Source organism: Crocuta crocuta, unplaced genomic scaffold, assembly GCF_008692635.1.
Source record: "Crocuta crocuta isolate KB4526 unplaced genomic scaffold, BGI_CrCroc_1.0 scaffold73, whole genome shotgun sequence".
Lineage (NCBI taxonomy): Eukaryota > Metazoa > Chordata > Mammalia > Carnivora > Hyaenidae > Crocuta > Crocuta crocuta.
Window position 1 is genome coordinate 800610 of NW_027529443.1, and position 22995 is coordinate 823604.

A 22995-nucleotide genomic window follows, 5' to 3' on the forward strand; every position below is an offset into this window, starting at 1 on the left:
GGGAAGGGAAGGGAAGGGAAGGGAAGGGAAGGGAAGGGAAGGGAAGGAACTGATGTACTGGCATGAGACAGCTGGCCAAGGGCAAGGTAGCCTCAGACAGACTGAACCCAAAAGATGCCAGCTTTCTTCAGGATGGCTCAATTGCTCCACTTACCAATTGATTCATGGTTCCATGAAAATGGACTCAAACATATCATCTCACAAGGGAGTAAGACATGAGAGCCTATGCTGGGAAGTTCTGGGGCTACCCAGGATCTGGGCATCTAAGATGAAGCCAGCAGCCTGGATGCCTTAGCTCTTCTGTGTCTGGTGTAAGGTAAAGTGATTTCAAGTATGTCTTATTTTTCTACAGGTTCATCTGTAGACGATGAGAGAGAATTTTCTCTTGCTCCACGCAGGAGACTAAACAAGATTTTGTGTCCAGCCATTTCTCATCTTCATCACTGCTCATTCCTTGGTCTGAGCCACCATTACCTAGTGCCTGGATTTTGTGGCAGTCCCCTAACTGGTCCCTCTGCTTCCAATCTTGCCCCTGTGATAGTCTGTTCTCCATACAGCAGCCAGGAGGATCCTTTAAAGATATAAGCCATGGGGCCCCTGGGTGGCTCAGTTGGTTAAGCATCTGACTCTTGGTTTCATCTCAGGTCATGATCTCAGGGTTTGTGGGATGGAGCCCCGTGTTGGGCTCTGTGCTGACAGTAAGGAGCCTGCTTGAGATTCTCTCTCTTCTCTCTCTGCCCCTCCCCTGCTCTCTCTCTCTCTCAAAATAAATAAATAAATATTTTAAAAATAACAATAAAAATAGATGTCAGATCATGTTACTTTCTTGCTCAAAACCCTTCAGTGGCTCCCCATTTCGCTCAAAATACAAGCCAAAGTTCTCACTGTGGCCTAGAAAGCCTTAACGTGTCAGATATATCATACTATCTTTCTGAAATCTAGTCTCCCTCTTGCTCACTCCTTTTCAACTACACTGCTGTCCTGGCTCTTCAGTCTGTCCAACACACCTTTGCTTCAGGGCCTTTGCACTTGCTCTTCTCTTGCTTGGCTTTCCCAAGAAAGCCTCATGGCTTGTTCCTGGATCTCTTCTTTGAACTTTTCTCCTTAGCACTCACAGGCTTCTGCTTATACTATCTGATTTACTTGTTTCCTGTCCACTTTCCCTATTAGAATATGAACTTCACCAGGGCAGAAATATTGTTGTTGCTGTTCACTGCTGTATCCCCAGTACCTGAAAGTGCTCTGCCTGCAGCAGAGCAGGTAAATATATAGTCAGCAAATATTCACTGAGGAGTGAATGCTTGGGGCTTCCCTTGCCCCTCAGAATAAATAAGCTTTCCAGGGTCTAGACTCTTAGGACCAAAAAGCTGTATTGTCCAAAAAGGAGAGGTAGAAGGAGTGAAAAGAAGGGGGCTGAATACCCAGAGTCAGGAATTTACTTAATATTTAAAATTAAATAATAAACTGGTGGCAGGTTTAGCAAGAAGTTGAGTCCCTCCAGAACAGAACCTTGGAGGACACAGAGGGGACAGTCATTAGTGATGGGAGAACAGAGCAGATACGCAGAGAGATAGACGTCATGAGAGAGAATTCATGAGGTCTACGAACAGCAAGTGGTGACAACCGGAAGGCTACCTCCATTCCTGATGGCCTCTCTAGTTCCAGTCACAGTAGGGCCACACCGAACCCTTTCTCTTGTGCTTAAATGAATAAAATGTCGCATAAGCAAGGGTGTGGCAGCAGGGAGCTTCTGGGCCGTTTGGGGACAAATGGGCCCCTGGCTGATGTAGATGACAGCAGGAAAAGCAAGCCTCTCTGCCCACCCTACCCGCCAACCCACCAAGCCTGCCTGCCTACAAACCCAGGACCAATCAGGGCAAAGTTCTCTTTTCAGATTCACACAGAAGATTTGCTGGTGCAAATGGTGCTCTTGCCCAGCTGCTAACTCCCAGCTCAGCCTCCCTACCCACCACTTCCTCCTGGGTACAGTGACACGGGCCACTTTGGTCAGGATGGTTCTGACAGAAATATCTGGGTCACCACGGGGCTCCTTCCCCTTCTTCCCACCTGCCAGGAGGTGGGAAGGAGAAACTACCCACAGGAAGAAGAGGGGGCCTCAGGGGAGGGGAAGATATGGAGGCCCAGAGGGGCCCAGAGGCCCCCACCCTATTCCAAGGCCCTTATGATCTCATGGCCAGGCACACCAGAGCATTCTAAAGTTCTAGAAACTCTACCTGGATTTTCTGAGGAAGGGCTGAGCTGAACACACCACAGGTACGGATTCCCTACAGGTGACACTCTTGGGTATTCACGTGCAGTTCAGGGGGCCCTGATGTCACTAGGTGACCTCACTCCAGGGCCTCTCTTTCCAGCCCCTTGGCATGTGGTTGGTTGTAGCCAAAAGAGCATAATCATTCAGGGCCAGAAACGTGGGAACCAGCTCTGAGCAGTACTGTCTTGCTGTGTTGTGCCAATACCTCTCTGGGCCTTTGTTCTGTCCTGCATACCCGGATCTGAGGCTTCTGCAGGACTCACCAGTCTGTGAGTTCAAACAAGAGCATATTAATGTTAATACTCCCATGTTGTTGCTGTATTCCCCTACCTGCTAGGACAAGGTCTCCAGCTCCCTGCAAAGTCTCTGCTATTTCAGAAAGCCTGTGGAGGTATTTCACCTGTGCTCCACTCCCTGGTATGGGAGCTGCTCCAGGCTTCACATCTTGGCTGTTGTTCTAACCAAAACTGGAGCTATAACAATTGGCTACTAGCCCCAAACCCTCAAAATACCAAGACTGTGGTAGAGTCGGGAAGAACCCGTCTCTCTGCTTTGAGTTACCCCAAGCTCCAACTGTTTGGACTCCAGAGTGTGTAGCCTAGTAAAGCAGCTCTTTCAAGTTTTACTTATGTCTCTCCCTCTCTCTCTCTCTCTCTCTCACTCACTCAAACACGGATTTATGTTCAGGGGGCTGAGCCAGACTTACACTTGCATAATAGCTACTATGTACAGGAAGCATCACTACTCCCATCTGACAACTAAAATTTCATTCCTGGGTCCAGCTCATTCTGGTCTGAGCCTCCCCCACCCTCAGGGCATTCCTAGGCTCCCTCTTGAATTGGTCTTCTATACAGTCTCCTCATTAGTTTTCCAGACACAGCCCATTTGTTCTCGAACTTCCGAAATGACCAAAATCCACATTTGGCCTACAGTGGGGATATTGGTAACTTCGGGCTGTCGTCTTTGTTACATCACGGGAAGTGAACTCCCTGCCGTCACTGTACCCAATGGGAAAGAAGGAAAACATTTCCTGTCTTCCAACTAGGTCGCTCGAGTCCATCTAGAAAATAAGTCAAACAACCTGGGAGACTTGTCATTGCATGATGAGTTTGCTCTGTACAATGAGGTGGGGTGTTTGGGGGAAGCAGAAGTTCTCTTGATTATCTAAATGATTAGGGAGACTTCCCCCACCTTGTCTCACCACCAGTCAGACTCTTTTCAACCTTTCTGCCACTCTTCCTCCAGCTGAAGTTTCCTGAAGCTCTGTCAGGGGCTATGGATGAGTCCCTATTAATTTAGAGGGTCTTGGCCAAATGTCACATCGTGACAAGTCACGGGAACCAGTTTGGGCTTACTGAACACAAACAAATATATTTGTCTAAAGGATATCGCAAAGCCCTTAGAAGAAACCAAATACGATCAGGTGTTCTGGGTAGCTGGAAGAGTGCACCATGTGCCCCCCATCCTTCTCCCTGTGAGCCACCTTTCCCCACTTCTTCAACAAAATTTGAAAAAGGTTGTTATCCAGTGCCAAGCTCAGCCCCACTTCGCATATACTCTGAGTTCCCACACTCTTAGGAAGGAGGGTTTGAGGGGCGCCTGGGTGGCTTAGTCGGTTAAGTGTCCGACTTTCGCTTAGGTCATGATCTCACGGTTCGTGGGTTCGGGCCCCGCGTCGGGCTCTGTGCTGACTGCCAGCTCAGAGCCTGGAGCCTGTTTCAGTCTGTGACTCCCTCTCTCTCTGACCCTCCCCTGTTCACGCTGTCTCTTTCTCTCTCTCCTAGAAGTGAATAAAACATTAAAAAAAAAAAAAAAAAGGAAGGAGGATTTGAAATGTCCACCCTACAGTAATCAGCTACTGCCAAGGGAACAGGGTCCTAAACACAAATCGGCATGTGACCACTTTACCCTCAACCTCTGCGTTTTGGCTACCTGGGGTAAAGCCCAATCTTCCTCCATAACTTGGCCCAAACTTTCTTTAGCTTCATGCCCTACCTTCCCCCTCAATCTCTCATCAGCCTATCCCCTTTGCCTGGAAGATGCATCTCCATCACCACTTGTCAAAATCATTGCAGCCCTGAGGCACCCTGCCAACTTCTTTGTGTCATCCTTCATGGAACTTTCGATTAGAAGTGTAGTAACAAAATTTCAGATCTGCAAGGACTCTTGACTGTCGCCTAATTGAACTTTGGCCTGCTACACAAAAATCCCTTATATAATACTTCCTACTAATCTTCAATCAAATTCCCCTTACATGCCTACAGAGACAGGGTGCTCGTGACTTCCCAAGGAGATCTGCTGCGTCTCCTGCAGCTCTGCCAGTAGGAAAATACTTTTTTTTTTTCAAAGTTTATTTATTTATTGAGAGAGAGAGAGCAGGCCAGGGGAAGAGAAAGAGGGAGAGAGAGAATCTCAAGCAGGCTTTGACAGCGCAGAGCCAGACATGGGGCTCCACATGGGGCTCGATCCCGCCAACCATGAGATCATGACCTAAGCTGAGATGAAGAGTTGGATGCTTATCCAACTGAGCCACGCAGGTGCCCCTGAGAATGCCTTCTTGTATTATTTACAAGCCAGTTTGCCTCTTTGTGACTTCTATGCTTTAGACCGGGTTCTGTTCTGCAGAAATGCATGGGGACAAATCTGTTCTCTTTCCCAGCTGGAAGCCCCTTCAGAAATACAGACAAGGCTGACATGTCTCTTCCAGACTGAACATCCTCAGTTATACCTAACATTCCCCATAAGACAAAGTCTCAAGTCCTCCGACTGCCCCAGGATGAACACCTGTTTCTACTATCTTTCTAAAATCTGGTGACTCAAAATAAATGCAACAAGGATCTTCCAGGAAATCCTTTAATTAAAAAAAAAGGGGGGGTATCTAAAAATAATAGGAAGTTGGTTGTACCAATTAAATAAACCCATTTTATGGAATAGTATCCAGCCTTTAACAAAATATGGTAGATTTACAAGTACTAGCATAGAAAGATTGTCATGATGTAAGTAGAAGAAAAGCAAATTACAAAATAGCGTGCATTACATCTTCCTTGTCTGCTAGGAAGGAAGTCTGCCTTTCTCATCCTGTCTCTCTCCCATATCTCTACCTCTTAAACACTTCATTTTTTGGTGTCTACATTTAAAAAGTTGGGGGGAGAAGGGGTGCCTGCCTGGCTCCGTCGGAAGAACATGTGACTCTTAATCTCCAGGTTGGGAGTTCAAGGCTCATGTTGGGTGTAGAGATTATTTAAGTAAATAAACTTTTTTAAAAATTGAGGGGAGGATATTTAATGAACTGTACATAGTTATTTCTAGATGTCTTGAGTTATTTCTAGAGTATAGAAGATGAGGTTTTAGAGATCTTTTATTATGTCGTGTTTGGGTTTTTTAGTTTTTTTAAATGTTTATTTATTTATTTATTTATTTATTTATTTATTTATTATTTTTTTAATGTTTTATTTACTTCTAGGAGAGAGAGAGAGACAGCGTGAGCAGGGGAGGGTCAGAGAGAGAGGGAATCACAGACTCCGAAATAGGCTCCAGGCTCTGAGCTGGCAGTCAGCACAGAGCCCGACGCGGGGCTCGAACCCACGAACCGCGAGATCATGACCTAAGCCAAAGTCGGACGCTTAACCGACTAAGCCACCCAGGCGCCCCAAATGTTTATTTATTTTTGAGAGAGAGAGAGAGAGACTGAGAGACAGAGTGAAAGCTGGGGAGGGGCAGAGAGAGACACACACAGAACCTGAAGCAGGTTCCAGCCTCTGAGCAGTGAGCACAGAGCCAGACGCGGGGCTCGAACTCACAAACTGTGAGATCATGACCTGAGCTGAAGTCTGACGCTTAACCGACTGAGCCACCAGGCGCCCCTGGGTGTTTAATAAAGGGTACAGATTACTTTTTTAACCAGAAAATAGCAATAATAAGGGATTTTTAAAATGCTTTTGTGAGCTCCAAATGTCAGGGTGTTGATCTCTTATCTCATTCACATTCTTCCCATTTATTCATTCAACAAATGTTCTTGAGGGGCTTCTCTGTGCCAGAGCTCATGCTGGACCTTGAGCAGAAGGAACCCAATGAGGTGTGGTCCAAGCTGTGAGAAGCTCACAGATGTCAGAGAAAATCTAGCAGGATAACTGTTGAAACAAGAAAGTTTCAGGATTATGGAATCACAGGGGAGGAACCTCCTGAAGTCTTGAAGACTGTAGTTGTTTGTTCGCATAAAGGGCTTTTGGGTAATTAAGCATAGCCAGTGCAAAGGCCCCAAGGCAGAGAGAACTGTGCTGTATTCTGGCCACCCCCCACCTTACTCTACCCTAGTCCAAGTCACTGTCATCCCTCACTGGTCCTCAGCTGCACCCTTCCCCTGCCATGTGTTCTTGACCTAGCACCTAAAGTGATCTTTCAAAATCACAAATACGACCATGTCATCCCCCTACTTAAAACCAATCCTGTGACTTCCTCTTTCTCTTAGGACAAAAAGTCCAAAATTCCTTCCCCCATGGCCCATCAGATCTTGAATCTAATCCATCAGGAAATCTGTTGGCTCCGCCTTAAAAAATATCCAGAATAGGGGCGCCTGGGTGGCTTAGTCGGTTAAGCATCCGACTTTCGCTTAGGTCATGATCTCGCGGCTCATGGGTTCGAGCCCCGCGTCGGGCTCTGTGCTGACTGCCAGCTCAGAGCCTGGAGCCTGTTTCAGTCTCTGACTCCCTCTCTCTCTGACCCTCCCCTGCTCACGCTGTCTCTCTCTCTCCTAGAAATAAATAAATATTAAAAAAAAATATATCCAGAATGTGACCACCTGTCCCCATCTCCAGTGTAACCAAGTCACCATCGTCTCTCCCCTGGGTTTTGCAGGAGCCTTCACACTGTCTCTCTGCCTCCACTTTCCCAACCCTGTCTACCCTCACCTCAGCCAGAGTGACCATGCCCCTCCTCTGGTCCAAACTGCCCCATGGCTCCCACCTTACCCAGAGCTAAATCCAAAGGCCGTACTGAAGCCCAAAGCCCACGAGCCCTGCACGTCTGGCCCTTCATTGCCTCTCTGGCATCACTTCCTCCTCCTCTCTCCCTCACCCACTTGTCACCAGCCACACTGGCCTCCTTACTGTGGCTCCAGCGCATGAAGTGTGCTCATCTCGGGCCCTTTGCCACGAGTGTTTTTCTGCCTGGAATGCTGTTCCCCCAAGTTGCCCCATGATTCCTTCCCTCAGCACCTTCCAAGCCACCTTCCCACTCCATCTCTGTCTCCAGACCCTCCATTCTGAGTTCTGCCATCACTCGGAGTCTGTCTTTCTGTCCTGTGTGTCGCTCTCTCCTCCTTACGGCAAGAAGTGACTCACTAGAGCTTCTCACATTTACCTCAGATACGAAGATGAAATTTCCTGCCACACAGGCTGATGTTAGGTGGTTAAGAGTGTGTGGGCCTAAGGACATAGATCTCATTTCTCGAATTTCCTGAGGCAGAGCCTATTGCTGGAATCCCCACGGGGCAAACCCAGGGGAGGTGGGGATTGGGAATCAAGGCCGTGCCTGGCCTGGGTCAGGTTCAGGTTCAGGGACCAGCAATGGAGACACTGACCTGGATGTTGGGCCAGAGTGGTGGGGGCTGACACCCAGGGGGAATGGTTTGGACCTCTGGGGTTTGAATGCAGATTCAAAGCTAGAGCAGAGTCAGATTGTATCAGTCCCGTGATGCCCTAAGTCCTGTGCCGTCTTTACCAACGCTGTGATGCATCTGTCTGACCTCATTTCCTACAGATCTTTCCACTCACTATGTACCAGTCATCCTGGCTCTCTCGTTCTCCTACAACACCCCACGTACACCGCTGCCTCAGGGCCTTTGCACTTGGGCCATTCCCTGCCTGAAGCACTCTTTTCCAGATATCTGCATACTATTCTTCTCTTTATTCAGGCTTTTATTTTTTATTTTTTTTAAATGTTTTATTTATTTCTAGGAGAGAGAGAGAGACAGAGTGAGCAGGGGAGGGTCAGAGAGAGAGGGAGTCACAGACTGAAACAGGCTCCAGGCTCTGAGCTGGCAGTCAGCACAGAGCCCGACGCAGGGCTCGAACCCACAAACGCGAGATCATGACCTAAGCGAAAGTCGGACGCCTAACCGACTAAGCCACCCAGGCGCCCCTCTTTATTCAGGCTTTTAATTCCAAGTCACCTTTTCAGTGAGGCCTTCCCTAGTGACAATTAAGTAAAACACATATCAGACTTCCTACCCCGCTGTCTCCAGACTTCATTCTTCCCTCCTCAACATCTATCCCTAATTAACAAATGATGGATCTTACCCATCGCTGTCTCTTTCCATTAGTAGGTCAGCTCCATGAGGACAGGGATTTTTGTCTGGCATTCATTGCCATAGCTTTAGTATCTAGTGCACAAAAGTTTTCAACAAATATTTATGGATGAACCCAGCCGGAGTGCTGAGGGTGTATCACCTGCCAGATTATTTCCATCCATTATGTTATTTCTTACTAGAAACATCTGGAATGATCCCATTTTTGTTTTAAAAAATGAAAACCGGTTTGCAAATACAAGAGCACACAGCGCCCTGCCCCACATGGCCTGGAGGAAGTGACAGGGCGCCTCCTGGAGTTCAGCGAGGGGTGGTGGCCCTCCTTACCCATGCAGCAAATTGTCTACAATTCACTCTGTGAAGCTGTAACTAGTACTTCTCTCTGGGAAGAAGGATTTCAAGTTATTTTAACTTTCTTCCCTTTTTACTAAGCTGCATTTTGTGATTTTCTTCCAGTGACAACAAAATAATTTTGTGGTAAATTTACTGGCTCGGTCAGTAGTGTGTGACTCTTGATTTCAGGTTGTGAGCTCAAGCCCCACATTGGGTGTAGAGACTACTTAAAAATAAAATCTTAAAAAAAAACAAAAAGCATACTAGGGGCACCTGGGCGGCTCAGTCGATTGAAGGTCTGACTATGGCTCAGGTCACAGTCTCAATGTTCGTAAGTTCGAGCCTTGTGTGGGGCTCTGTGGTGACAGCTCAGAACCTGGAGCCTACTTCATATTCTTTTTTTTTTTAATTTTTTTTGTTTTTGTTTAAATGTTTTATTTATTTCTAGGAGAGAGAGGGAGAGAGAGAGAGACAGCGNAGCTGGCAGTCAGCACAGAGCCCGATGCGGGGCTCGAACCCACGAACCCACGAACCATGAGATCATGACCTAAGCGAAAGTCGGACGCTTAACCAACTAAGCCACCCAGGCGCCCCGCCTGCTTCATATTCTGTGTCTCCCTCTCTCTCTGCTTCTCCCCTGCTCGTGCTCTGTCTCTCTCTCTCAAAAAGTAAAAAACATTTTAAAAAGTTTTCAAAGCATCCTAAACTTATTGACATATTATCAGTGTACTAGAAATATACTAAGTGTACATTTTACCAGTTACAATTTACAAGTTTAAAAACTTCTTCTTAAAAAAATTTTTTTATGTGTATTTATATTTGAGGGATGGAGAGAAAGACAGAGACAGAATCTGAAGCAGGCTCCAGACTCCGAGCTGTCAGCAAGCACAGGGCTCGAACTCAAAAGCCATGAGATCACAACCTGAGCTGAAGTCAGCCGCTCAACCGACTGAGTCACCCAGGCGCCCCTAAAAACTTCTTTAAAGTGTGCTGAACCTAGGGCAGCTGGCTGGCTCTGTCGGGGGAGTCTGCAACTCTTGATCTTGGGGTTGTCAGTTTGAGCCCCACGTTGGATATGGAGATTGCTTAAAATTAAATCTTAAAAAAATTAAAAAATAAAGTGTGCTAAACCTTTAAGTGTAGTGTTATAACTCTAAATTTTCATAATGAGAAAAACTAGCACTAGCCTCAGTGCTTTTGTTGTATGTGAGAAAAAAATGAGGGGCTGGTATTCAGACCCTCTCATTCCTCTTTTTTATAATGTTTATTTTTGAGAGAGAGAATGAGTGGGGAAGGGGCAGTGAGAGAGACACACACACACACACGCAGAATCCGAAGCAGGTTCCAGGCTCTGAGCTGTCAGCACAGAGCCCAACGTGGGGCCTGAACTCACCAACAGTGAGACTGTGACCTGAGCTGAAGTCGGTCACTCAACTGACTGAGCCAAAGTTACCCCCAGACCCTCTTACTCTTCAAGACCACTCTTCTCAGAGTGCCTGGGTGGCTCAGTTGGTTAAGTGTCTGACCCTTAATCTCAGCTTAGGTTTTTGTTTATTTGTTTTGTTTGTTTTGGGAAGGGTGGAGAAGGGCAGAGGGAGAGAGTGAGGGTGAGAGAGAGAAGCAGGCTCCACACTCAGTGCAGAGCCCAGGGAGGGGCTTAATCCCATGACCCTGGGATCCTGACTTGAGCCGAAATCAAGAGTCAGCCGCTCAACCCACTGAACCACCCAGCTGCCCCCAGCTTAGGTCTTGATCTCAGGGTCATGAGTTCAAACCTCATGCTGGGTGTGAAGCCTACTTTAAAACACACAAACAACAACAAAAATAAAAATGCCTCTTCTCCTTTGCCTGCTTTTCCAACCCCACCTCCAGGTTTTTACTCTTGTAATCTTTGATCCCAATGCTTTAACCCAGGTGGTAAATGTGATTCAATGGATCTTTCAGTGAAAAACAAGAAAAAGATTAAAAAGGATGCTTTCAAATGCTCATGATACAGTCACAAGGATCACCCTCCAGACGCTCATGTGGATCACCTGCACAAAGGCACGTGAACTTGTTCTGAGCCTAGTGGGTTGGTCACTGACCAAAACAAATTCATTACTTTTTTTTTTTTGGCCTGAGTGAACATTTCTTCCAAATAGAAGCAACAGGGAACTATAGGCATGAAACCTTCCCTTCAGAGTCCTGCTTTCTCCAGGGGCATGTTGGGGATTGGTAGTATTCTCATGGGGGAGCCTCAGGATGAGGGATAGAGCACCAGGCTTCAGGCCAAACAGACCTAGGTTTGTATTCTCCCTAGGCTGATTCCAGCTGGTGACCCTGTGCAGGACTCCTGACCTATCCGGGACCTCAGTTTCCTCATCCCTAAAATGGAGATAATTCTGCCAATTCCCTGGGGCTGCTATGTGGATTAAAAGAGGAGATGGTTAAGCACCCAACTCTCGATTTCTGCTCAGGTCATGATATCATGGTTCATGAGTTTGAGTCCCGAGCCAGGCTCTGCACTGTTGCACTGGCACCGCAGAGACTGCTTGGGATTCTCTATCTCCTCCTCTCTCTGCCTTTCCCCTGCTCTCTCTATTTCCCTCTCAAAATAAATAAATACACTTAAAAAAAATAAAAGAGATGAATAAGTACAAAATGCCCAGCACTGGTCATCATAAGAGCTCAGAAAATTGTATTGTATAAAATGATGTATTCATGTATCAAATGTCATTGCCATGTAAGGTGCTAGGGAAGCCAGGGTGGATGAAAGAGGGCAGCCCTGCCTGTGGAGTTTACAGCCCAGCGGGGCAGATATTCATGGCATAATCACGTGAATAAAGAATTACAACTTGTTTTAAATGTCTAGAGGAGAAAGTCCAAAGAACAAAGAGAGCATATAACCAGGGCACCTGATCTAGTCACTCTTTAACCCAGGTGAGGTGACTCCAGATGTACTGGAATGTTTTCATTTTTCCTTTAGTGATAGGAAGATCCTTCAGATGTACAATGTACTGAATACTCTGCAAAGAAATCTTCATAGTTGAGATTTTTATATGATCCTTATACCAGATCCTAAGCAGAGATTATAACCTTCAGTTTACAGAAGTGGAAACTAAGGTGTAAACAGTTTATATTCACTTCTTCAAGGCCAGACAGCCATTGACGACAAATCCAAAGGTCCAAGTCCAGAGATCTTTTGCTTCCACATCTATTGCTTTTTCACTATTTTGTTTTTCCTTTAGTATTTTTAATTCTGAAATATAGCACACTTTCTTTTTTTTTTTTAATGTTGAAATATAACTCACAAAGACCATGGGAAAATATATGTGTACAGTTTAAAGACCATCATGTAACTATAACCCAGCCCAAGGAACAGAAGTTAATCTAGCCCAGAGGCCCCCTATGCACCCTACCCAGGAGTAAGCCCTAGGCTAAATTTTGTTAATCATTGACTCTCTTACCTTTTAAAAAAGCGTTTATCATTTTACATATCAATATATTATTGCATTGCCTGGTGTTGAATTTTATTGTAAAAATGGCATCTTAGTTTAGGTATACTTCTGCAACTTGCTTTTTATTCCCAACATTTTGTTTTTGAGATTGCCCATATTGATGATGCCTATACCTATCATTCATTTTCACAGATAAATAATATTCCATGTATGATAATACCACAATTTGTTTATGCATTCCCTGTTAACAGATGCATGGGTTGTTTCCAGCTTTTGTCATTACAGTCTTCTTTTTTTTTTTTTTAAGTTTATTTAGTTTTAGTAATGTCTGCACCCAATGTGGGGCTTGCACTCATGACTCCGAGATCAAGAGTCACACATGCTTATGGGGTGCCAGTTGGTGAAGCTCAGTTGGTGAAGCATCCGACTTCAGCTCAGGTCATGATCTTGCAGTTTGTGGGTTCAAGCCCCATGTTCGGCTCTGTGCTGACAGTTCAGAGCCTGTAGCCTGCTTTGGATTCTGTGTCTCCCTCTCTTTCTGCTCCTCCCCACTCTCTTTCTCTCTCTCTCTCAAAAAATAAGCAAACTTTGAAAAAAAAGTCACAAGCTCTTCCAACTGAGCCAGTCAGGACCTCCCTTGTTAAGGTCATCTTCTTTAGGAAGATAAATAGATTCGTTTTTATAAAAAAATTTCCAAGATGTTATAAGTTTTGTGAATTTAAATTCCAGCCTCTACATCCACACTAACAGTAATGTACGGTAAACCGGTTCTATCATTTATGTTGAGTTTACCATCAACCAGGAACTGTATTAGGTGCTTTGCACACATTTTATTTTATTTTTATTTATTTTTGAGAGAAAGAGCATGCAAGTACGTGCAAGCGGTGGGGGGTGGGGACAGAGAGAGAAGAAGATAGAGGATCCTAAGAGCAGAGCCTGATACGGGGCTCACAAACTGTGAGATCATAACCTGAGCCAAGGTCAGATGCTTAACCAACTAAGTGACCAAGGCGCCCCCTACACACATTAAAAAAATTTAACTCTCATAAACACTCCTATCTGGTATATATCTTCAGGTGAAAGGACTATCTTATAGGCAATGAAACTGAGCTTCCTAGAGGTTAGACATTTACCCAAGGTCTTCAGGAGAGCCAAGACTGCAACTCAGTCTAATTTTAACCTTCAAGTTTCTTCCAATTTACTCCATGCCTTAATACCATATTGCAGAATAATAAAAACCAAATGTAATGACTTCCTATGAGAGCTATAAGTATCTCCTATATTTGTGATATTTTTAATTTACACATTTAATTATGGTAAAACACATAACATAAAATTCACCAACCTACCATTTTTAAGTGTACAGTTCAGAAGCATTAAGTACATTCACATTGTTGTGTAATCAGTCTCCAGAGCTCCTACCTTCTTGCATGTGTCTCCCGGGGCACATTTGCAAGAGTGTTGTGGGTAGAATTGCTGGGAAGTTCCACCTATGGGTGGAGTCCGTGGGTTTGCACAAGATTGACTTAATCAGTTAAGGCCAAACTTTTTTACAAAATTGTTGTACCAATTTATACTCCCATAGGCAGTTTTTTAAAAGTATGTAATACACTCAAATATTTAAAAACAATTTTAAGTTCCAAATGTCACAGGGACAAAAAGACAATAGAGTGAAGGCTCTCCCACCCCAACCACCTCATTATTTCCCCAGAGGCAATCAATTTACTGGTTTTTGGTGATTACCCTCCCAGAAATATACTATTATATGTATTTCCCCCTTTTACAACAAATAGTAGTATTGTGTAAATACTGCTATGAAGCTTGGTTGTTTCTCCTAACAAACGAAAGTAAGTATAGCCTGGTAGTCTTTGGAACAGATTGCTTGGATTCATATCCAGCTCCATTCTAAACTGGTTATGACTTTGAATAGGGCATTTAATCTCTCTGTGCATTATATTCCATATCTGTAAAATGTGGAAAGAATTGTAACTCAAAGAGTTTTATAAGGACTAAGTTAATATACATAAAGCATTTAGGATTGTGCCTATTAGAACTGTAACTATTATCAATACAATTACATCAATTTTTTTTCTCATTCTGTTTTACAGTTGCTTGGATAGTCTTTTATATAAATGTACCACAATTTATTTTAATCCTAACTGATAAATATTTAGGTTGTTTCTGGTATGTTGATATTACAAACAGCACAGAAAACAAAACAAAGTAAAACACAAAACAAAACAAAACATCCCTATCATTTCCTACTCAGCTCATGAGTACATCTGTAGAATAAAGTCCTAGAATTAGAACTGCTGGGATTATGTGCAGTTATAATTTTAATAGATATTGGCAAACTGCTCTTCATGGATACATCACAGATTCTCAGATACACTAACTTAAAGACATATAGAAACTTTAGAACAGAAGAAGGTAAGCTACTTTGTTGTCCAGGTAAGTCACTGCTGCCAGAGAGGGAAAGTGACTCACACAGGCAGTTTGTGCTGGAGGCAGCACCAGAACCCAAGCAGGTGCCTGGACTTAGGAGCCTTAAAAGACTTTGATTTTATTCTTATTTTTTATTTGTTTGACGTAATCTCTGCCCCCAATGTGGGCCTTGAATTCATCACCGGGAGAACAAAAACCGCAAGCTCTTGCGATTGAGCCGGCCAGCCGCCACCGAATTTTAAAATTCTTTGAAGCCCATTTTTAACATTTCATTATTTTGATGCTGCAGTTTGCTTGCTTTAAAAAAATTTTTTTTAATAGTTTATTTATTTTTGGGACAGAGCATGCGTGGGGGAGGGGCAGAGAGAGAGGGAGACACAGAAGCCGAAACAGGCTCCAGGCTCTGAGATGTCAGCACAGAGGCCGACGCTGGGCTCAAACCCACGAACCATGAGATCTGACCTGAGCCAAAGTCGGACGCTTAACCGACTGAGCCACCCAGGCGCCCCTGCAGTTTGCTTGCTTAATGGTTGTAACCTAATATCTAATTTTTCATTATTATTTCCGAATTTTTCCCTTTGGTTATTTTCCTCTCCTGGATTGGTCACGTGCGCTGTCAAGTGACACTTGGACATATCCGACCTGCAATAGATCTACCAACTGACCCCCATCTTCCTCATCTTCGAAAATGCTGCACTGGCTCAGCTGCTTCTAAGGAGCAAGTTCCGCCAGTCCCTCCCAAGAGATCGTTTAAATTACAACTAGAGGAGCGCACCAAACAGCGAACCGGTAATCTAGCCCAGACGGATTTCGCAAACTGCTGGTTGATTTGTAATTTATCTTTTAGACGAAAGGAAGCCCGCCCTCGGTTGCGAAGTCGTTATTGGGTGGGGCGACTGTCAATCACCAGGGCTATAAGTACGGGAGGCCGACGGCTCCTCCCCCAGGAAGGCCAGGAGCGCGCGGTGTGGCGTGAGGCGGACTGCGCGAGTCGGGCTGTGGAGACTCTCTGCGGTAATATCTGACTGTTAGTCCATATTAACTGGAGGAGAAAATAAAAGGGAGCGCTCCTCTCCTCTTTTCCCCTCCCTGCGGGGCAGGCGTGATGGCGGAAGCGGCGGCGCCGGCCGCCGGCGGAGAGGTGATGGCGGTGGCGGCGGCGGAAGGCTCGGGCTCCGCCGGCTTGTCTCTGGGCCGCGGCTTCTCGAGCTACCGGCCCTTCGAGCCCCAGGCTCTGGGCCTCAGCCCGAGCTGGCGGCTGACGGGCTTCTCCGGCATGAAGGGCTGAGGCTGCAAAGTCCCCCAGGAGACGCTGCTCAAACTCCTGGCGGGACTGACGCGGCCAGACGTTCGGCCCCCGTCGGGTCTGGGCCTGGTCGGAAGCCATGAAGAGGCGGCCCAGGAAGGCGGCCTGCCGGCCGGGGCGGAACCCAGCCCGACCTTTCCAGCCCTGGGCATTGGGATGGACTCCTGCGTCATACCCCTGAGGCACGGGGGCCTGTCACTGGTGCAGACCACGGACTTCTTTTACCCCTTAGTGGAAGATCCCTACATGATGGGGCGCATAGCGTGTGCCAACGTGCTGAGTGACCTCTACGCTATGGGTATTACCGAATGTGACAACATGTTGATGTTACTCAGTGTCAGCCAGAGTATGACTGAGGAGGAACGAGAAAAGATAACACCGCTCATGATCAAAGGCTTTCGCGATGCTGCTGAGGAAGGAGGGACTGCAGTGACTGGTGGACAAACGGTAGTAAACCCTTGGATTATCGTCGGAGGGGTTGCCACTGTGGTATGTCAGCCAAATGAATTCATAATGCCCGACAGTGCAGTTGTTGGGGATGTGCTCGTGTTAACCAAACCCTTAGGAACCCAAGTGGCTGTCAATGCCCACCAATGGCTGGATAATCCTGAAAGATGGAATAAAATAAATATGGTGGTCTCCAGAGAAGAGGTAGAGCTAGCTTATCAGGAAGCCATGTTCAATATGGCTACCCTAAACAGAACTGCTGCTGGACTAATGCACACGTTTAATGCACACGCAGCCACAGATATCACAGGCTTTGGCATCCTAGGACACTCTCAGAACCTTGCAAAACAGCAAAGGAATGAGGTGTCATTTGTCATTCATAATCTGCCAATCATTGCCAAGATGGCTGCCATCAGCAAGGCCAGTGGGCGCTTTGGGCTCCTTCAAGGAACCTCAGCAGAAACTTCTGGGGGATTACTGATTTGTCTGCCAAGAGAACAGGCAGCTCGCTTTTGTTCTGAAATCAAATCTTCCAAGTATGGAGAGGGTCACCAAGCATGGATCGTTGGTATTGTGGAAAAGGGAAACCGGACAGCTAGGATCATTGACAAGCCTCGGGTTATTGAGGTCCTACCTCGTGGGGCCACTGCCACTGCTCTCGTTCCTGACAATTCCAGTGCCGCCTCTGAGCCTAGCTCCTGAGATGGAATAGCAGAAGTCGTTTGGACCTTAGAGCCTTTGTACACAATCATGGACGATTCTCAAAACTTTATTTTAAGAAGAAATTTCCAAAGAAGACTGCCTGCGTAGTAGTTCCAGCTGCCCCTTCTAGGTGATTTGCGTCAGCTCATTACAAGCTGCACATTCCAAGGCCAGAAGTAACATTTTGAACTTCAAGGTGGCGTTTCATCTCTTCTGCTTCTGAAGAGAAGCAGAAAAACCTCTTGTTACTTCTTTCCAAGAGCAAGATGAGGCTCTTCTGGTTTGAGGGATTTTTCGTAGCATTGGGTCGATTCACGTCTGCACAAGGGGTGAGATTATTAACATTAAATATATGCCCAAAAAAAGGTAAATTGCAAAATGATTTAGATCAGAAGCAAATGAGTTTGGACCAACACCATTGATAAATCTAAATTGTTAAGAGAGATCTTACATTGCAATGTCAAATTCCTGATTAGAACTTTCAGAAATACTGGCTCTTTCCTGCTCTGGGCAAGAATTGAGCAGCTTGTCCAATGACTGGGAAAGGAGGACCTGCAGCCATCTGATTTGGTCTCTGTTAATGACGTCTCTCCCTCTAAACCCCGTTAAGGACTGGGAGAGGCAGAGCAAGCCCCAGAGCCCAAGCCTTGATGGTCACTGAGATGTTAAATCTTACACTGAAAATTTCTGGTGATTTAATAAAGAGTAATTTCTAGTGAAATAAATAAAAAGGACTTTGTTGAAAAATTCTCCTGACTGCTGTTTGGATTCTTGGAATTCTGAATCTTTTACAGTCTTATAAAATGAGCCGATTGATACATTTAGAGTCAGGCAAGTTGAGGGAGAATGTTTTCCCTGATCCTGGACCAGGGGATTTAACACCTAGATTTAGTTTTACACCCTCCCCCTCAGCTGATAGCTTTATGCCCAAAAGGCATAAAGCCCAAGGACCAGAGGGTGGGAAAGGAAATAGCAAAAGAAAGGTATCAACAATTCTTGAAAAACTGGAAGTAGGTGGAAGAAGGGTAACTGACTTAGCAGAATAGAGGAACCCAAAGTAAATGCCTTCAGAGTTGGGGAATACTAATAGGAAGCAAGGAGATCTGCTCTGAGGGTACTAAGGGGTTAAGGGTAGGGATAAAGACATACTTTTTGAAAGTTTATATATAAAACAATTACAATGAGATCTTTGAAGTTCTCAAACCTTTCTCCCATATCACATAGCCAGATGACTGCCTCTCACTTGTAGGTAAAGGGAGGTTTACTTTCTGAAAAATAAATTTTAAAAATACTGCATAGTCAGGGACACCACAGTAGAGAACAGAGGCCTGGCCAAAAACAAGAATAAAAAAAATGAGACTGTCTCGGCCCCCTCACCTTAGCTATTAAAAACACTGTCCAGGAAGCAGGAAGCTTATACCACTTATGCTCCTCTGGAAAAAAGAATGTGCCCAGGAAAAAAAAAACAAAACCCTAAAAACATTAGGGAGCCCCCAGTGAACATTCCTATACCAGGAAGACTCCCATATGGAAAGTTTTCACCCAAGCACATTCTTTTTAATGCCTCATTCTTAAATATAAGCAGTTAAGGATCAGCAGACATTTGAGGCAAACCTCTAACTTGAAAGAAGTCAAAGCAAAAAGAAAAATAATTCAATAAAGAGACAATACAGGGAGAAGAAAAAAAAAAGGTAAAAGAATATAAAGTGTCCATAAAAAGAATTTAGAAAGTTTTAGAAAACTTTAACTTTTTTAAAAAGTTGAGTAAGTTTATTAGAAAGTAGAACAAAAAGATGTACAATAGAAGAAAAAAGTAATGGAAATTAGAGGTAAGCCAGGAGGTTCAACATCTAGAAGGATTCCAAAAAGAGGTAATAAAGCAAATAATACAAATAAAGCAAGAGGTAATAAAGCAAATAACAAGTAATAAAGCAAATCATACAAAAAGATTTCTAAAATTGAAAAAGTTGTAAATATCACACATCTTTTGGCTTCCCTCCATAGTGAATGAAAAATGACGTACACTAATTTTATTAAACCTTAAAATGCCAGTGGTAAAGAGAACTATTTTATATATATATATATATATATATATATATAAANGCTGAGGTGCAGAGAGATTAAGAAATTTGTCTAAAGTTGCACAAGCCATCTGCTAAGCAGTGTGACTCCAGAGTCTATTCTTCTGGGGAAGGGGAAGAACACGTAGAAAGGTCTGGGGGTGGGTGCCCGGATGACTCAGTCAGTTGAGCATCTGACTTGGTTTTGACTCAGGTCTTGACCTCATGGTTCGTGAGTCTGAGCCCCCCATCAGAATGGCAGTGTGGAGCCTGTTTGGGATTCTCTCTCTCCCTCTCCCCCCCTGCTTGCTTTCTCATTCTGTCTCACTCTCTCTCTCAAATAAATAAAACTTAAAAAAGTTCTGGGGATAAGAATGGTATCAGACTTTTCAAAAGGGAATTGGAAGCTAAAGGACAATGAATTAACGCCTTCAAAATTCTGAGGGTAAACGATTTTCTCTCTGTATAACTCTATACCTAGCCACGTTTTTTCAAACAAGTAGAATAAAGATATTTTTAGACATGCAAAGTATCAAATTAGTTTCATATCAAGGGGCTGTCTCCATAAACTACTGGAAGATGTTCTCCAAGAATACATGGGGGCAAACCAGGAAAGAAAAAAACATGGAGTCCAGGAATCCCAAGCCAGCACAGAGAAGGTGAAGGGAGGTCTCAAGGTAATAGCTCCACAGCAGGCCTAGAGANAGTTTCCAAGATGTATTCCAAGAATACATGGGGGCAAACCAGGAAAGAAAAAAACATGGAGTCCAGGAATCCCAAGCCAGCACAGAGAAGGTGAAGGGAGGTCTCAAGGTAATAGCTCCACAGCAGGCCTAGAGAGCAAGCGAGTCCAGAATAGGCACAGCACACTGGAAAAGGAGCCTGAAGGCTCCCAGGAAAGGGGACAGGGACCTTATAAGAGTATTGATCCATTTAATTTTGTGAAAAATTGATAAGGTTAATGGAAGATGTAAAATGAATTAATGCTAATTATATAGAAAAACTGCAAATGAAATAAAAGAATGAGGCAGTTAATCAGTGTCCATGAAAAACGAAACCCTGTGTGATAAATGAAATGTAATCATATATAGTATTCAGTGATGAATATTTACTTAGTTGTAATGTACATACTAACTACAACAAGCAATTTAAAACATTCCGTCGGTTTTTCTCTTGCCTGAGCTTCTTACATCGCTTTCCATAAAACCCCTGCTACGTATCTCCAGCTTCATCTCATGGAACTCTCCCGCCATCTCTCACTAAACTCTAGCCCATTGGCCTTTCTGTGGAGGTACAAACAAATCAGGATCCTTTTCATTTGCAGTTCCTTCTGTCTGGAACCTCACCTCTCAGGCTCGCTACCTGGCAGGCTTACCGTCTATCCTGTCTCAGCTCAAATAAAACCTCATAAAAGCCACCTCTGACATCAGCCAACACCTAGCTACTCTCCTACCCATCACCTTGTTTATTGGCTTCATAGCGCTCAACCTAATCTGTAATTATCTTTGAGAATGTGTTCGTTTACTTTTAAGTGTCCCTTTCTGCCAGTATGTGAGCTCCAAGATGACAGGGGATGTTCCGTATCCCCAGTACCTAGAACACTGTCTGGTCCATAGTTAGTGCACAGAATACATGAGTGAGTGAGTGAGTGAGTGAGTGAGTGAGTGGCACAATGGGAACCCTAGCACCCTCTATGTCCACACTTTCCTTGCTCTTGGTGTCTCCTAGTGGTAGAAGCTGGTACCACCAAGCTCTTAAGACGCGGCTTTGGAGGACAAATTCAGGCCTCAGTTCTGTCTGCTCCCAAACACGGCTCTCCCAACTGGTTGGAGGGGGCGGCACAAAAAGGGGAGGAAAATGATTGGGTGCTTCCCTGGCCTGAGTCCTCTTTGTTAATCTAGAAAGGGTTAGGGGTGGAGAGCAAGATAGGCATCGAACTTCTCCTTGGGGAGGAGCTGGGCAGCAAAATAGAGGCCAGTAGGTGGTGGAGGGGACAGGGCCTTGGGTAGAAATCTTAACAGAATCACAGGTACAGAGGTAAGGAAGGTGATGGAAGAAAAGGGAATGGAAGCCAAAGGAAAAAAAGAAAAAGGAGCGGAAGTTGAAGCTAGACAAAGAGAAAGAAGAAGATAGAGATAGGAAAGACCAAGTATATAGAGCTGCCTCTTTTACTCCCTTGCAGGCAGGTAGGGAGACTACCTTCACTTGCTAAGGAGCACTGGGGGGTGCTGCTGGGTTTCAGCCTTCACCTTCCTGGGTGATCTCAGATAAGTCTCTGGGCCTCAGTTTTTTCACCTGTAAAATAGGCACAGCCATATCCACCTACAGCAAGGAAGTCATGGAGGGGAATCCCATAAGAGATGCTCCTATAAATTAGTATTTATTAGATCTATTCAAGTGCCAAGCCCCAGATAAATAAAAGCCTGACACTGCTTCTGTTCCCCAGGAGACTCAGTCTAAAAGGAGATCTAGAACAGGGACATCCATCACCCCAAAATCAAGACAGAGTGGTAAGTGCCATAAGGGCTAGAGTGGATGGAGTGCTATAGAAGGCCAAATTATTTAAGTTCTGGAGGAAGTTTAGGAAGGCTTCCCAGAGGAGGTGTCTTTGAACCAGAGCTCTGCAGAATGACTAGAATTTGGATTTGCAAAAGCAGAGAAGGGGGATGGGCATTCCAGATGTGAGCAAAGTTAGGGAGAAGGAGAGTGGGGATCATCTGACTGGATTTCAGCATGGGTGTAAGGGGATAATGTTGGATATGTAGGTTGGGGAAGGGCTTCTTTTTTCTTTCTTTCTTTCTTTTTTTTTAAATTTTTTAATGTTTTATTTATTTCTAGGAGAGAGAGAGAGACAGCATGAGCAGGGGAGGGTCAGAGAGAGAGGGAGTCACAGATTGAAACAGGCTCCAGGCTCTGAGCCGGCAGTCAGCACAGAGCCCGACGCGGGGCTCGAACCCACGAACCGCGAGATCATGACCTAAGCGAAAGTCGGACACTTAACCGACTAAGCCACCCAGGCGCCCCTTCTTTTTTCTTTCTTAAGTAAGCTCTACACCGAACGTGGGGCTTGAACTCACAATCAGGAGTCACATGCTCTACCAACTGAGCCAGCCAGATGCCCCAGGAAGGACTTCTAAAGGTGTTGGGGACACCCCGGCTTAAATGGGGTAGGCTACAGATTTCTCAAAGCCTCTGTCATGACTCCCCCTGGAAATTTTAATAAGAGCCAATACTTATAATTATAGTAGCACCATTTCTGCCATCCCCCCAGTTTGAAACCAACAAGGTCTATGGCTCTACTTCCAATAAGAACAGCACTGCGATACAAATGAAATACACATTGTCCCAGTCCTCCCAGCACACACATGAAGGGTTCTTGGAGGCCCCCTAGGCCAGAGCCCCTCACATAGATAAGGAAATCGAAGCTCAGAGAAGAGAAACAATCTTCCACAGAGCATTGGTGCATGGGTTCCCAATCACCCGACTCTTGGTTTGCCAGGATACTCTTTTGTCTCTGAGACCTCAGCAGTCCCGGTTCCCCCACGCCAACGCCACCATGGGTCTCTGTTACTTTATTCTCCAGTCACCGTCATCCCCTCCACTCCAGGGTTTCTCAAAGGCCTTACTGGGACCAGTTGCACCGGCTTGGCACTAGTGGGGAAGGTGGCCAAACTCTTGAGTAGCAGAAG

At 45.1% G+C, this 22995-nt stretch overlaps 1 protein-coding gene across 1 annotated transcript; it reads left to right on the top strand.

Moving 5' to 3' along the window:
- Positions 1-15699: 15699 nt before the first annotated feature.
- Positions 15700-17995, top strand: SEPHS2 (selenophosphate synthetase 2). Its single transcript, XM_077760363.1, has one exon. It carries the CDS (start codon positions 15897-15899, stop codon positions 17244-17246), a length of 1350 nt encoding a protein of 449 aa, XP_077616489.1. The 5' UTR covers positions 15700-15896; the 3' UTR covers positions 17247-17995.
- The last annotated feature ends 5000 nt before the right edge of the window (positions 17996-22995 follow it).